The sequence below is a fragment of the Acinonyx jubatus genome, chromosome A3 (assembly GCF_027475565.1).
Source record: "Acinonyx jubatus isolate Ajub_Pintada_27869175 chromosome A3, VMU_Ajub_asm_v1.0, whole genome shotgun sequence".
In the NCBI taxonomy this organism is placed as follows: domain Eukaryota; kingdom Metazoa; phylum Chordata; class Mammalia; order Carnivora; family Felidae; genus Acinonyx; species Acinonyx jubatus.
Genome location: NC_069388.1, coordinates 84,051,362 through 84,068,202, shown reverse-complemented (window position 1 = coordinate 84,068,202; position 16,841 = coordinate 84,051,362). Strand labels below are relative to the sequence as shown.

The following is a 16,841-nucleotide window of genomic DNA, read 5'->3' as shown; positions in this document are numbered from 1 at the left end:
GCGCTCTCCTTCTCCTCTCTTGCTGAGTTGAGACGCCCAGATAAAACTACCACTCCCAAAAGGCAACGCGCGCGCCTCTCTACGCCTGTGCGAAATCCGAGTCAGCAAGGCGGGACTACAGTGGGCGGAACTGGAGGGACTATGGCGAAGGATTCGAATTCCGGAGGATTTAATTTGCCGGAGAAGCGACCGCGGCCCTGGAGGTAGGAGTTCCCGCTGACGTCTGGACGACGCAGCCTCAGCTCAGTCCCCTGGAGCTGCGGTGACAGTCAGTGCTGACGGTTGTTATTGTCGCTTTTTTGTCATTGCTCCGTGTTCTTTGGACTCGGGCAGCTGCAGACTGCGCGAGATCCTCAAGGAGGGCACTCAGATGGGATGTGGAGTTACCTGCGGGGTGTGTCTGCGCCGCCTCACGATCCCTCCCTTCCTGTGACACCTGAAAGGGGGGGCGAGCTCTTCCCTAACTCGAGAGATAATTCAGCAAAGTTTGGTTCATAAAGAAGGGGCAGAAGAGGGATAGTTTTCCAGGTATCCAGGCAAAACTGGCCTTAGAAGAAGATGCCTAGCGGGAATTTAGGAACCTCACCGAGGCACCCCCCAGCTGTTAAACTCAAAAATTCGTTTGCCTCCTGGGAAAGAACTGTAACGAGAGGACGCGTTTTATTCCCCAATGAGATTCTGGGAGAAGTAACAAATGTTTAAATGCAACAGTAACGTTCTCCACATTAATGTGAGATTTTTTTTCCCCCAGAAATACAGTAGTTCGGCTTTGGTTTGTATTGATATTGAGAGAGACGAGCTCCTGATAAAAATTTGCTCTTGACTCATGAACTTGTTTCTATCAGTTTGCTTTTTACTTCCCCAAAACTTCGAGAGGAAGTCCTAATGTCTGTTGAACACAGACATTAAAATTCTTACTATAGCTAATTTGGATCATAAACAATCAAACGAATGGGAGCAATTGTGGCCTTGAAAAGTGCAGAAACATAGGTAAGTAGCATGTTTAGAAAGGGGAATCATTAGCTGAGTTAAAAAGAAGTATTTAGCAAACCCTTCTTCCTGCACTGTAACCCACCCCCCATTATAAAAGGAAGTGCAACATGGAGTAAACTGATTTTGAGTAATCTGAGCTGTCTTTATATGCAAAAATAGCTCATGCTTTCAACTGATTTTGGAGCCTAGACCATGCACTTTAGGTAAATTAGCCGAAACTGGACTTTCAGTCTGTAATTATATGCTATACCTGAGTTATAAACATTGTTTATAATTGCTGGTTACTGTTGCTTTATGGCCTCAATACCTAGTGTTCTTCATTCATAATTATGCATGTAGGATACCTTCAAGAGGCCATTTCTAAAACACTGATCTAATAACTGAATTGAAAATTTCAGGCTTTGTGTTGTTATAACCTGGACTTCAACCTCTTTTCCACTGTGTCAACTGTGAGCACCTACCCATTAGGTACAAGTAGATAACAATTATCATATAAACTACAAAAGTCCATCAGGGTTGTGGTTAAGTCACAAACTGTAGATGAACAACTTAATGACAAGGCATCAATTCCCACAGACAAGTATTTAGGAGTTCAAGAGATTGAACCATACACATTTTCAAAAGTATTTTCAGCAAATGCGTGGAATCAAACGTGTTCCCACAATAGTTATTTCTACTACTAAACTCAAAGTATAGTTTGTGAGGTATCATTTCACTTTTTTAGATAATGTTCTTTGGGAGCAGAAACATAAATGTTTAGAAACAAACCCATTTACCAAAAACATTTAAAAAGAAGAGAAGTAGGGAGCGCCTGCATGGCTCGGTCGGTTAAGCGTACAACTTCGGCTCAGGTCACGATCTCCTGGTTTGTGGGTTCGAGCCCCACATCGGGCTATATGCTGGCAGCTCAGAGCCTGGAGCCTACTTCTGATTCTGTGTCTCCCTCTCTCTCTGCCCCTCCCCTGCTCACACTCTGTTTTCTCTCTCTCTCTAAAAAATTAAAAAAAAAAATTTTTTTTTAATTTTTTTTTTTTAACGTTTATTTATTTTTGAGACAGAGAGAGACAGAGCATGAACGGGGGAGGGTCAGAGAGAGAGGGAGACACAGAATCTGAAACAGTCTCCAGGCTCTGAGCGGTCAGCACAGAGCCTGACGCGGGGCTCGAACTCACGGAGTGTGAGATCGTGACCTGAGCCGAAGTCGGCCACTCAACCGACTGAGCCACCCAGGCGCCCCAAAAAAAAAATTTTTTTAAAGGGAAGTAACATGTGTTGAGTGTCTCCTATGTGCAATTTAGATGAAGCTAGATGGTTTACACATTATCCCTGTTAATCCTTGTAAGAACACACAGGAAAGGAGCATCATTGGCCCCATTTTACAGATTGAAAACCTCAAGTCATGAAAGTTAAGGTTCTTGTAATCATACCCAGGAAATATCTGGCTCAGAGTAGGTTCTATAGTCTGATCTGAAGAGACTGAGCGTGTTTAAACTTTGCCTTTTAGGTTACATATGTGGATAATTTGCTAAAACATCAAGCTATGCAGAAAAGCCTCAAGAGGAACAATAATTCAAGAGTTTCTGGCATAAAATTGAATTCTGTGGATGCTGAGAAGGAAAAGAAGGAGAGTCAAAAGACCTTTGTTGAACTGTTGCCTCCAGAAGTCACTTTTAAAATTTTCAGTCAGCTGGACATTCGGAGTTTGTGCAGGGCTTCCATAACTTGCAGGAGCTGGAATTACACAGTAAGAAACAGTGACTCCTTATGGAAACCTCATTGCTTGACCTTAAGAGCTGTGTGCCAAAGAGAAGTAGACGATGATCTAGAAAGTGGATATTCCTGGAGAGTAAGTTTAGTCTTTGAAGTCTGTGGTGTTCTTGACAATATGGTGATAGGTGTGAGCCAACTCTGCCTTCTGCACAGACGAGGTAGAATTTCATATACAGAGTGACATACAGAGTGTGTTGGCTTTTGGCCTTGAAGTTGAATTAGTATTTTCCCGCAAACCACATCATCCCATCCATCCTTTTACGTTTTTTAAATACTAAATTCAGGCATATTCCTCTGTTAGCTACTTCATTCCACCTTTTCCACAACTCACAGCAAACTCTGTGGCTCACTCTGTGTGTATACACATATACGTACACCCACACCCACACCCACCCACCCACGCACATATGCTTACCACAAATGTAATAGTAGATGTGTATATCAAAGTAAATATTTAATCTTCTTTTCAGCCCTGTCATTCAGCTTCTCTAGTTTTAAACAAACTCACTGACCAACCACCTACTCCATTTTTTAACAATGATGATTTACCTCTTTCAGGTAATACTGCTGAGGAATTACCAGAAGAGTAAAGTGAAACATGAATGGCTAAGTGGCAGATACAGCAACATATGTTCTCCTCTTAGCCTACCAGAAAAAATCATGTACCCAATGGATGTAGATACATGGGGGGAAATTCTAGAAGCAGAACTGGAAAGATAAGCTGAAAAATTGCAAACACATCTTGTAACTTTGAGAGTTTAAAACTAAAATGATTCTTAGGTTTGTTTTTTTGTTCGCCTTTTTAATGTTTAACATTCAAAAGAAAATATTGTAAAAGTCCAGCTTTGTTTTTATTCTGCACTTTCATAAAAATTCTGGCTTTACTGTAATGCAGAAAAATCATGATATGTTATTTATGTAAGAAATACTATACTGATCGAGTGTTTTAAATGTATTGCTTCATGTATTTATATTAGTATATTGCAGTACTCTAATGACAAAGGAGTTTGATTGGTATTTCCTGCTTAATGGTAATTCAAAAATTCAGGAAACCATGTGAAGAAACCGATTAGCGATTCATTAAGTAGTAGACATAACTAGGCTTATAACTAGAAGTAGACATAATTAGCAAGCCTACCTAAAATGAAATTAATAGTAACATGTTGAAATGTAGAATATAATAAATTTATATTTTGATAACTTCGAAATGTCCATTTCAGTGGCATCAGATTGAATTGTCAAACACTGAGCCCATTTTAAAATGTGCTAAACTTGTGGTTTAGTTTAAAATTAATCTGACTGGAAGGCTGAAACTTGTGAGATCATGATACCCATTACTTGCCTACAGACCTGGAACTGCTCTCAGGGACAGCCGTCAGCACCGCCACACTGTTTTTCTTGGCAAACGCTTTCCAACAGCCTTACAGCACCACCTAGTGTACTACTTGTAGATAACCAAGGCAAGGGACTTAGATCCTTTTTGTTTTCCCCACATTTAAAAGAAAAAACGTGAAGAAAAAAAAAAAAAGGAGGAGGAGAAGAACTGTATTATTTTAGAGTACGCTATATACCTGACTTGTTTAAATTTATAGCTTTCCAGGAATCTTTAACTTTTGTTTTTCTTTTTCTTAAAAGTAGATGGTATAGTACTCACTATACCAGATTGTTCATTCTGAATCTGTGGTCGACACCATAGTAAAAAGTGTCTGTGAAACACTTTAGTCAGTATGGCATGTTCTTCTTAAATTGTGCTCTGTGGCACAAAAAATAAGAATCCGGGAAACCAGTATTTAACAAATAGGCACAATATTGGAAAGATGCCTTACTCTATGCAGATTCCTTGTGTTGGATCAAGCAGGTGAGGATCTGTTGGAAGGAACCTTAAAGACCAGGCATCATTCTCTAGGACTAGTTGACAATCCCTTTTAGAGGAATACCTTTCAGCCACCATTAACTCTCTTCTTGGCAAACTCTTTTGTAAAACTTATTCTCTGGACCTGGAAACCATCCCTAGATTATACCATTCTGGATTAAGTGGCCCTCGTCAAGTAAGGTTCCCATAGTTCTTTGTACATACCATTCTCAAAGCTGTCTACTACATTAAATTGTCAGTCTTATTTGTCTCTCCCCCTTGCCCCCACTGCCGCTTTGAACTATGAGATTCTTTTTTTTTTTTTTTCCCTAGTTTATTTATTTTGAGAGAGAGAGGTAGAGACACAATCCCAAGCAGGCTCCATGCCGCCAAGTCAAAGCCAAATGCGGGGCCCTATCTCATGAACCGTGAGATCATGACCTGAGCCAAAATCAAGAGTCAGATCCTCAACTGACTGAGCCACCCAGTCACCCCTGGACTGTGAGCTTCTTAAAGGCAGGGACCATTTATTTATTCATGTGTTCTCAAAACCTGGAATATAGTAGTTTTTCCCTAATGATTTGTTAAATTATTCCTATGTTATTTATTTTAATCCTACCCAGAATGTATAATAAAAATAATTTACATTACCATTAGTGGACAAAACTGTATTGAAATGCAATGTAAACCTGTAAGATAGATGGGATGCTTACTATTAATGCTAATATATGAATGATTGTTTTAGTCTTCTCAAAAGCTATAAGGGAAAAATAAGGAAATAGAAATGTCTTGTTTTATGTTTTTGAATAAACACTTGAAAATAAACTTAACCCAAAAATATCACTTATTGTAATTATTGGGTCACTCCAATGACTTTTCAGTAATACTTTGCAAGCTATATGAATAATCTAGTTGTTTTTAGTACCGTAACATTAAAATAATTTTTTATATAATAAGCTAGAAGCTATGATCACAGTCTACACAGAAAGGAGAGTTTGGAAACTTGATAACTTTTATGGTATGGTCTTAGAATGAACTGTACATTTATCAGACCGAGCCATTAGCATCTGAGAACATGAGTGGGTGAAGTAGAATGGAGAGAAGACATACTCTTACTCATAGATAAAATAACATGTTACATATACACAGTTTGTAAAAAAGGCAAGATTACTGGAATAGAATATTGAGTTTCTAGTTGTTTATTATTTAATCAGTTCAAGATCTAATATATATTTTTTTAATTTAGAAATTTTTCTTTAGTTGCTTCTAGTTTATAACACAATCTTACTTAAGCCAGGACATAATCATCAGTAAAAATCTATATGAATATAAACTTCAGATCTTAGAATACTCAAGTATATAAAAGCCTAATTTGAAAAATATACCCTAGCCACTTTAATTTCATCTTTGCTTTGACTTCATATAGTATCTTCTTTCCAAAACTTCAAATACCCTAATAATATTAACAATGAGCAGTAACATCAGGAAGTGGATTGGGAAGAATAGATGGAAGAGCAGAATTAAAAGACCAAAATCATCAAATAGATTAAATTAGATCAACAATGGACAAAGTTGGTGAATTATAATAGCTAACATTTGTTGAGTGCCTACTCTGAACCAAGCACAGTGCTAATGCGGGGGATACTATTACTCTATATCCATTTTATGGATGAGGAAACTGAAAATTGGAGAATGATCTTACCTATCGGTTCATCACCACTCCCCAGCACCTCTGTGAGTATGTAACATGTAGTAAGTGCTCAATACATTTTTAATGAATGAATTAAAAGCTTATTTGAGAATGAGTAACTCGAATAAAAAAGCCAAGAATGTTCCTCCAACTTTTATTTTTTATTTTTCACTTTAAAAAAAAATTTTTACGTTAATTTATTTTGAGAGAGACAGAGGCAAGCGGGGTAGGGGAGACACAGAATCCGAAGCAGGCTCTCGGCTCTGAGCTATCAGCACAGAGCCCAAAGTGGGGCTCAAACTCAATGAGCCATGAGATCATGACCCGAGCCGAAGTCAGACGCTTAACCAACTGAGCCTCCAACTTTTTATTTTGAAAAGATTTAAACACACAGAAAAGTAAAAATACATGACAAAAAACTCTTATGTATATACTTCACTTAGACCAGTTGTTAACATTTCCACATTTGTTTTATTTATTACTTATTTTAACTGAAGCATTTGAAACTAAGTTGCAGACATGATAGATAATACTTTACCCCTCAATATTTCAACATGCATCTCTTAAGTACATTCTCCTATGTGCAATACCATTATCACATATAAAATTTTTATATTGATTCAATAATATAATTTGTAATCCCTATTTAAATTTCCTTAATGGCCTCAAAAATATGTGGATTTTTTTTTTTCCAATTCAGGATCCAAACAGGGTTTCGAATGCATGTCATTTTTTTATGTCCCCTTAATCTCTCTGAACCAGAAGTATCCTTCTGCCCTTGGTTTTCTTTTTCAGGATATTGACTTGTTGGTTGTTTTTTTTTTTTTTTTTCAAGTTTATTTATTTATTTCAGAGAGACAGAGACAGCGCAAGTGGATGGGGGACAGAGAGAGAGGGAGAGAGAGAGAATCCCAAGCAGGCTCCATGCTTCCAGCTGCAGAGCCCGACACAAGGCTCAGTCAGACCCACAAATTGTGAGATCATGACCTGAGCCAAAACCAAGAATCAGGAGCTTAACCAACTGAGCCACCCAGGTAACCTGATTTGTTGGGTTTTTTAAGAATTCTGGTTGGTTTTCTTACAGAATGTTCTGTAAATGATTTGTCTGATTATCTCTTCATGATTTGATTCAGGTAAAACATATTTAGCAATTATACTACATAGATAAATATAATATGCTTTTTAATGCACCACATTAAGAGGCACATGTCTGTGTGACCAGGTAAGTCTGATTATTTGATTGAGGTGGTAATCCTCAAGTCTCTCCATTCAAAGAATATTTTCTTATAGAGTCAAGATTTCTTTTTTCAAGAACCCATTTCTAGAGTATTCCCTGTTGACTAAACCCTATGCTAAATGCTTTATAACATTTTCATATTCCATCTTCATAATTAGTCTTTCAAAGAACACAGGAAATCATCTCCAAGTTATTTTCCATATCAACATAAGGAGATGCAAAATCACTACTTAAACCCAATTCTCTTTGAATTCAGAGACCAAGTTTTTAACCACTAGAGTAGAGCACGTTTTATAATTTTGACAGTCCTTACATTAAGGCAACATAAAGGACTAAGACTAACAAGGAACACCTCCCAATACAAATATCTAGAAAATCAATATCTAGATGAAATCAGTATTAGATGTATAGAACTTGACATTTATGCTAATAGCAGATCAGGCAATTCTGACAAGCCTTCCTACTTAGGACAACTTGAAAACTTGGGGCAACAAAAATTAGTTCCCTGTAGATAGAGCTAACAAATAGTAAAGAAATATTTCACCTTTTGGGATGAGCACTAGGCATTGTATGGAAACCAATTTGACAATAAACTTCATATATTGCGAAAAAAAAAAAATATTGGACCAGTGTCTGGGGAAAGAAAGAGAACCAGAGAGGTAAGTCTATGATTGAGGTTAATCTTGCCATGGAGCATTTGCCAATTTCTGCAAGACCAACTGAGAGATGAATACATTTTTGCCTTGTTCCTTACTTTCATGGGATACTTTCAGTGTTTCTTTATTTCAACATTCTCCTCCAGTGAAAGCATCCCCATGAAGGTAAGGAACAAGGCACAAATGTCCACAATCTCCATCTCCATTACTATTTCACACCATACTGGATGCATTAGTCACTGTATTCATTCAAGGGGGAAAAAAAACTAGAGGCATAAGAATTGGAAAAGAAGTAAAATTCCACTTGCAGGTGGTATGATAATATATCTGCAAAACCCAATAGAATCAATGATAACACTAATATGAACAAAATAATTCAGTAGTCAGCAGGCTACAAAATATATATAGCTATGTATATAGTTATAGGACAATATATAATAATTATGCAATTTAGATTAGATTAATCACATCAAAGGAATATCCATTAATTTCTATTTTTATCTAATACTTTTATAAACAATGAATATTGAATTTTATAAAAGGAGTGTTTGGCACCTGCGACTTAAGTTATGCACCTAAGAATTTTTAAGAACTTTACAAATATTTTGTTATTATTCTACATGCTGTGACAATAGCTTCTTAGGTTGCTATAACATGTGCATTTTTTCTCACATCCAGAAAACCAACAATATTGAAAATCATATTTTACAACATTGAAAAATTTGATGAACAGGCTAGCTTTCTCCCTTCAAATTGTCTTATAATAATAATAATAATAATAATAATAATAATATCTTCCAATGATTGAGTACATTTTACATGTACTTGAATCATATAGTCTTGAAAGTTAGTTTTTTATCACTAATTTTTTGAAATGCAAAAATTGAGATTCATGGAAGCAAAGTAATTTGAGTAAGGTCAAGCAGCTTGTACCTGGAGGAAAGGACCCTGACCTCAGGACTGGTTCAGGTAGCTGTTTCTGCTACACCATCCTTGAGACCTAGTAAATGCTAATAAACTGCCAGCAGAGGGAGCAATACTTCTATTGAAACTGACAAGAGCTTGAGTGTGGGAGTTGCACATTTCAGGCATGTTAGCTGATTGGAAAATCTGACTGAGTCAGAATTTGTACAAACCCTTTTGTTGTAAATGACAGAACTGAAACTAGTCCTGCCCATCTTCTGGGCCTTTCCAAGAAGAGAAGACTGGATATAACTTAAAAATCACAATCAGCCTTTCTAGCTAGAATGTTAAGATGTCAGGGAATATAACCCTCCAATGAAGAGAATTCTTATCCCACTCTGTCTTTCATTCTTGTCTCCACCACCCAAAAGAGTTCTATCTATGTTTCCAAAGGCACAATAAAGAACATATGAATTCAGTTTTGCAGTTTTTTTCCCCAAAAAATATGTCCACATGATTATTCTGTGCAGATGTTTTTACATGAGGGTATTATTTCATTGTCCACAGGTTTGCTCTCCAAATTTTCAGCTCAGTGTCCATGGATGCTATAGTTCTATGAGGCTGAGCTGTTAGTGTGAGTATATTCTTCTGAAGTAACGGATGTGAGCTCTGAAGTTGACTTCAACAGCTTAGAATTAGACATTTATGGTTAAACAATCTTTAGGTGTCAAGAAATTTCTCACCCTTTTACCAACCTTGTGAGTAAATTCTATGCCCTTATATGAAGAGACTATAAAAAGAATTCACCCAGAGGTGAAGACTTTTCTAGAATTATGTTTTTATTCTTTCCATTTGAAACTCATTTGGGCAGAAAGAGTGGGTCAGGGGCCTTGAGGAGTTGAGCAAGGTAATCAAAATTCATGTGCAAGATCCCATTTCACTTAAAAATAAACCTGTCACATGTACATTTTGAAATACATCTCCTGGATTACACATCTTATTATATATACAATATCCACATCTCAAAATGGAAAGCAAAATGTGCTTAAGTACAATGTATAATTTCATATCACTTGTTTTGGATTCTATTTTACTGACCCTGCCTGAAGTATGGTATATTTGTGATGTTAGAGTCACCAGTCAAGATTAATGCCTATGGATAATAATTGCTACCCTAAGGTAAGTGCTTACCATGTACAAGATACCTTTCCAACAACCATTAGGGACAGTCCATTCCTGCATCTTCCCCTTATTAACCGTGTGGGCAAGTTATCAATGCCTTAGTTTTTATCTGTAATATGTTTACAAAAGGATTCATCTCATAGAACTGTTACAAAGATCAGCAGTCATGTTCCATCTCCTCATATCCTTTTCTCTGCCTCAGCTACTACTTATCAACTTTGTCTCTATAAATTTGCCTATTCTTTTCACTTAAGTTAATTTTTACAAATTTGTGAGGTAGGGCTTCATTCTTCTGCATGTGGCTCTCTACTTGTCCCAGAACTATTTGTTGAAAAAATCTGTTCCTTCCTCATTGAATGGTTTTGGCACCCTTGTTGAAAGTCACTTGACCATAGATGCATGGATTCATTCTGGACTCTCAATTCTATTCCATTGATCTATCTACTCTTAACTCCAGTACCCCTTTGTCTTGATTACTGTAGCTTTGCATTAAGTGCAATTGGGAAGTCTAAGTCCTCTAACTTTGTTCTTTTTTCAAGATTGTTTTGCCTATTCTGAGTCTCAAGAGAATTGTTTTTGTTTTTGTTTTTTTTAACCTTACCTTAACTGGGGGAGTGTTCCATAAGGAGGAGAGCGAAAACTGTCCCAGGAAAAAAAAAATACTTCTGAGTGATTGGGCTGTCTTTTCTGCCAATTTCAGCATAGAGTATATCTCTTTTGTAGCTAAAGTAGCAGAAGGCATTTAATAATACATTAATAGTCAAGATATATTGTTCCTCTGGTATTTTCTGTATTATACAGTACAGTATAATAAATAGTATCTAATAAATAATAAATTTGTGCAGTAACAAATAGGAACAGAGATAAGGCAAAAGAAATATTAATATTGGTTAGTGGTGATGCTCCAGGCTGATTACTTCCTGTTGATGAACAGGCCTGCTGTTGGCATTAAAAAGACACTTGAGAGACTGCAGACCCTGGAAATTCGGGCCATCTCTGCCCTTAAGAAGTTCTGCTGAGGACCCCAACCCCTGGGAGTTACTTTAGCCCAGAGGTCACTCTGAGTTACTCATGTGACTTGTCAGCTTTGTTTCTTTTTAAGTAATGGGAGCTTATTTTTCCAGAACTTCATTCCACAAATACCCTGGGATTTGGAGTTAAATTTAGTAAGGTTTAACATTTTGATTTTGTGCACTTCCCCCTTTAGTCTTTTGTCACCTCTCTATTTTTATTCTCTGTATTTATCCTTCAGCTTATTTATTTTAGCTTCATTTTTACTTTTCACCCTATCTATTCTTGACTTCACAGTGTATATTTTATCCTTTTTCTATCCTTTTTTTATTTAGCTCTAATATTTATCTGTAATCCTTGTTTCTTTAATTTTTTAGTTATAGCCCTTTTACTCTTTTCTTTTTCTTTTTTTAAACCAAATCTCTTACTTTACTTTTCTGAATTATTCTTGGCTCCATCCTGGTTTAAAAAAAGAAAAAGTCTTACTTTTTAAGGATCCATATAGTGTTTAACCTTCCCCTAAACCCCAAATGGAATAAGGCAAACTCATTCTTCAAAAACCTACTTCTGTGTATTTTTAATTGGATTTGTGTTCATTTTTCATGGAATTACTAAAAGCTCCTTTCAATGTGTGAGTTTAGTGTGTGAATTTTCTTTTCTCTCCTCCCTTTGTGTTCCTTTTAGGGCCAAGGAGTTCCTAAAGAGTCATTTGATTTCTTTAAATACAAAAATACCTAAACTGCAAATGCCTTCAAGGCCCAAGCTGGCAATAAACAGGAATGTAGCAAGCTGAATATAAGAAAAGTCAAGTGAAGAAAGATAACCAAACATGCCTTATTTTTTAAAAATGTTCATTTATTTACGTTGAGAGAGAGAGAGCACATGCTGGGGAGGGGCAGAGAGGGAGACAGAGGATCTGAAGCAGGCTCCTCACTGTCAGCGCAGAGCCTGAAGCTCGTCTCAAATGCACAAACCGTGAGATCATGACCTGAGCTGAGGTCAGGCGGTTCACCAACTGAGCCACCCAGATGCCCCCTAACTTGCCTTATTTTTACAGAACTGTGGCTTAAGCACACAATCTCAAACACATTCATATAATACTGGAGGTTTTATTTTGAAAATGAAATGGAATACAAATTGAAAAATATAAATATTGAATTATCCTGAATATTGTCATAGCTATTCTGATACAACTTGCATACACATAGAAAAGTGTTTTTCCTTTATTTAACTCGTGTACCTGACCAGGTGTCCCTTACAACCTTCCTCCTGCAGCAGAGGAAAGAAGGTTTACCGTTCAATCCATTTCAAGCCTTAGACCAACCCAGTAACATAAAGAATTATTAAATATCAAACTTTTGAGAAAAATGCTCATTATCTTGTGTTTCCATTGCTCTCTGCCCTGTTCTCCTTCAAAATGGTGAAGACACTGGGGGCGGAGGATTCATGTGGTTTTGCACCAGAAGTCATATGACGTTTATTGTTCTACCATCATCTGATCTTGTGGCTGCTGAAGGATAGTTGGCTGGTACTGTCCTAGGCTTTCTACTGGCCTCTACTGCTGACTTACATCTATGCACACATGGGCTTTTCTCCACTGTGTCATGCTAACCAGGCCTGCCTTTGGATATTGCCTGGCTGTAGACCTGACCCCCCCAGGTGTCCCATGCAGTCTCACAGCCAAGTAGCTCCCCCTTCAATATCTGCTGTGGGGCAACCTGCTCCTACCAATGGCAGGCCTGATGAGAAGCCCCCTGGCTCTCAGTATGGAACCAAGAGAGGCTTGGTGTCTAAGTGAGAGCTGCTCTCTTCCTGGCCACACCCAACAGCTCTCTAGGCTGTGTTGGTTCACCCATATTTGGCACGGAGCCTCTACACAGGAGTCTCCTCCAGAATCTTGACCTGAGCACAGGGAAAGCCACTCTCCCTTCAGTTTATCTGACTTCCCATTCTCTACACCAAGGGCCAAAGATGGACAACCACAGCATACTTCTACTCCTCCTGATTCTCTCTCTCTGCCTTCTCCCACAACCCCAGAAGTAGAATGGGCAGGTTTTGACCACCACCATCCCTTTCTGTGCTCTAGCCTCCCCAGCTGGCTGTCCCAGCAGAGTCTCTCCTTTACATGAACACTATGATCTCAGTTTTCAAAACTTAGAAAAACCTAAGCCCTCTCAGTCTCCCATTAACTGAATTTTAAGCATATTGTCTTTCTGTAAACCCCAAAGAATGCCGAGAAAGGAGTATTACCTTATTCTTGCTCTCACATTGCTTCCGTAACAGATCCAAATCTCCTCCAAGGCTAACTGGGAAAATGGTCATGAACTTGGTAAGGCACAACAATAACTTTTCTTTAAATATCACCACTGTTAAATTACATTTTCCTTTTTTAATTGGTTACTTCTTTTTTTTTAATTTTTTTTAATGGTTATATTGATTTTTGAGACAGAGAAAGACAGAGCATGAGCGGGGGAGGGGCACAGAGCAAGGGAGACACAGAATCCAAAGCAGGATCCAGGCTCTGAGCTATCAGCACGGAGCCGGACGCAAGGCCCAAACTCATCAACCATGAGATCATGACCTGAGCCGAGGTCAGACGTTCAACTGACTGAGCCACCCAGGTGCCCCTTAATTGGTTACTTCTTTAATTTGGAACTAAAATATCATGGATTTTCTTCCTCACTAAGCTGTCCTTGTCAGGTTTGCATTTCTTGTTATAGTTTGCAATGCGGAATTTAGCCTTAAATCATTTAGGTAAGAAAGAGATTTATTTTTATTCATAGTGAAATCAACTAATCACAAATATAGGTACTTACAAATATGGATACAGTCTTTGCACCATGGTTTTTATACCTAGATTTACCATTCTTAAGATACTTGTAAAATTCTGCTCTTGTGAAATCATTTTATTTTTTTTTTTATGCTCTTAATGAACTGAATTTGGTAACTTTCCTTTGTAGCAATTTTCCACAGTATCAATACTCAGTTAGATGGTAAAAAGAATAATCTTAGCTCGTTTTCATAAATTTGAAATCAGAGAACTTTTTGAAATGTAGTTCTTAGCTTCACAATTACACCTTATACTGTGATTTCTATTTTTGAAAACTGACTTCAATGTAGCAAAGTGGGTCAGATTATTTTCCACCAGTTGAATTTCCTCAAGACACTATTTCATGAAGAATGAGTAGATTACATGATATGTTTATGTCACCACCTATGAATGCCCATTCAAGGTTATATTCAGTGTGATGAGTGGAAATGTCAACCAAATGACCAAGTCTTTGATCTGAGCTTGCTGGTTATCTAAGGCAGGGTTTTTTTTAATGGCATAAAATAAGTTGGTTGTTTTGTTTCATTTTCACATTTCAAACAATCTCTTCAACATTTTGCAGAACTAACCCATTCAATTGCTGCTACCACATCATGGGGCCAATTTATTAAGCAGAGCATAGGACTATCTGGGTGTTAAGCAATGGGGCCATATTTAGTTCACAGCAATACATCCATAGTCTTTTCCATATTTGATTTTAAGGACAGAGTATTCTTGATGACTCTTTAATGAATATCTGCATGCATTGTATCCTTGCAAAGTATTTTGCCTTTTAATTTAAGTTTCATAACAAGTTCAGCATTAACACCAACCATACAGGAGCATAATCATTTTGATCATCTTACACTAAAAAATTCAAGACTTCTCACAGCACAGGGTTAACTAGATAAGGAAGAGATCCACGGATTAAGCCCTGAGACACTCCATCATTCAGAGGCCGAAGAGGATGAAAAGGAGCCAGAATCTGAGAAGTGAAGTAGAGGGAAAACTAGGGAGTAAAGTGAAATGCTTTAAGGAGGTTGGGGGATCGATGACATCAGATGCCACTGATAGGTGAAATAATAGGGTGATTGTGACCATTGATTTGAACTATGTGGAGGTCATCTAAGTATCCAATAGGTTGACAGATGCAATTCCTTGCATAAATCTAACTGGAGATACTGTTGCTCAGGTATTTAAAAAATGCCAGAGAACTTATAGAACACATTGCATAGAAATTTTTACTCATATGTGGTATTCTCTTAAATGGTCCTATATGACCTGGACTCTGCTGATGCTTTGATCTTACCTTCAGTACCTTTTTCTACCTCCCACTCATACTCTGCTTTTGCCATTCTGGCATCCTTGATGTTCCTCAAGCATACTGCCACCTCAGGACCTTTGCACTTGCTGTTCTATCTGGAATGCTTTCCCTCCAGATATCAATATGGCTCGCCCTCTTCCTTTAGGTCTCTGCTCCAGTGTCATCTTATTGGAGAAGGCTTCCCTAACTACCTTCACTAAAAGAGTACTACTGGCCACTGACCCTCAACTCTTTATTCTTATTAGCTGAACCTTTATGCAATAACTATTAGCACATTATAATTTATCTATTTTGCAAGAATATAAACTCAATGAGATCAGGAGCTAAAACAGTGCCTGGAACATAGTGGTTAATTAATAAATATTTCTATTGGATGTTAATTAAATAAGTGAAATGAGGGGCGCATGGGTAGCTCAGTCAGTTGAATGTCCAATTCTTGATTTCAATTCAGGTCGTGATCTCACCATAGTGATATCGACCCTGTGACGGTCTCCATGTGGAACAGGCTTGGGATTCCCTCTCTCCCTCTCTCTCTGCCCCTCCCCCACTCACTCTCTCTCTCTCTCTCTCTCTCTCTCTCTCTCTTTCTCTCAAAATAAATAAACATTTTTTAAAAAATAATAAAAACAGGGGCAACTTGTTTACTCAGCTTAGTCAGTTAAGCTTCTGACTTTGGCTCAGGTCATGATCTCGTGGTTTGTGAGTTCAAGCCCCACATCAGGCTCTGTGCTGACAGCTCAGAGCCTGAAGCCTACTTAGGATTCTGTGTCTCCCTCTCTCTCTTCCCCTGCCCCACTCACACTCTGTCTCTCTCTGTGTGTCTCTCCCTCTCAAAAATAAATAGTTTTTTAAAAATTTTAAGTAATAATAATAAAATAAATAAATGAAATGAAATGAATGAAAAACAATTGGTCAGAATATTTTCACAGTAACTAGTTGCAGCATAATTATTTACTTCCCAAGAAGGGTGAGAACCCCAACTCTTGTTAAGGGACATATTTTTATAATCTACAAGGCAAATGTCTTACAAATACTCCCACACATATACTTTTATCTAATAAGATATAAATGGCTACATAAGAGCATTCTCTTCAAAGCAGTAGTGTATTCTTTCCTACTCTCTGAGTACCCTTCAGTAACAACTGCTTCTGAAGTTTTTGACTTCACTTTGAATGAGTAAGAAAAATATAGAAGCTTTTGTTAATAGAAAATCACACAGTAATGCCTATATATGACTTTAAATTTACTTCCAATTTGAATCATTTGCCTAAGTTAACTCTTTAATAAACTGTAATTACTACATTTTCTTTCGAGGCTTCACTTTTTAACTAACCCTTCTATTGATTTTAGAAATTTCAGTTTTGAGGCACCTGGGCAGCTCAGTCGGTTGAACATCTGACTCTTGATTTCAGCT

At 37.5% G+C, this 16,841-nt stretch overlaps 1 protein-coding gene across 2 annotated transcripts; it reads left to right on the top strand.

Annotated features, from left to right (window-relative positions):
- The first annotated feature begins 68 nt into the window (after nucleotides 1–68).
- FBXO48 (F-box protein 48) lies at nucleotides 69–5,458 on the top strand. Of its 2 annotated transcripts, XM_015063975.3 has the most exons (4): nucleotides 81–203; nucleotides 752–990; nucleotides 2,498–2,839; nucleotides 3,322–5,458. In XM_015063975.3, exons 3-4 carry the CDS (start codon nucleotides 2,534–2,536, stop codon nucleotides 3,481–3,483), a joined length of 468 nt encoding a protein of 155 aa, XP_014919461.1. In that variant the 5' UTR covers nucleotides 81–203; nucleotides 752–990; nucleotides 2,498–2,533; the 3' UTR covers nucleotides 3,484–5,458. The 2 variants fall into 2 exon arrangements, with proteins under 2 accessions (XP_014919460.1, XP_014919461.1); XM_015063974.3 differs by lacking the exon at nucleotides 752–990 and having other exon boundaries at nucleotides 69–203.
- The last annotated feature ends 11,383 nt before the right edge of the window (nucleotides 5,459–16,841 follow it).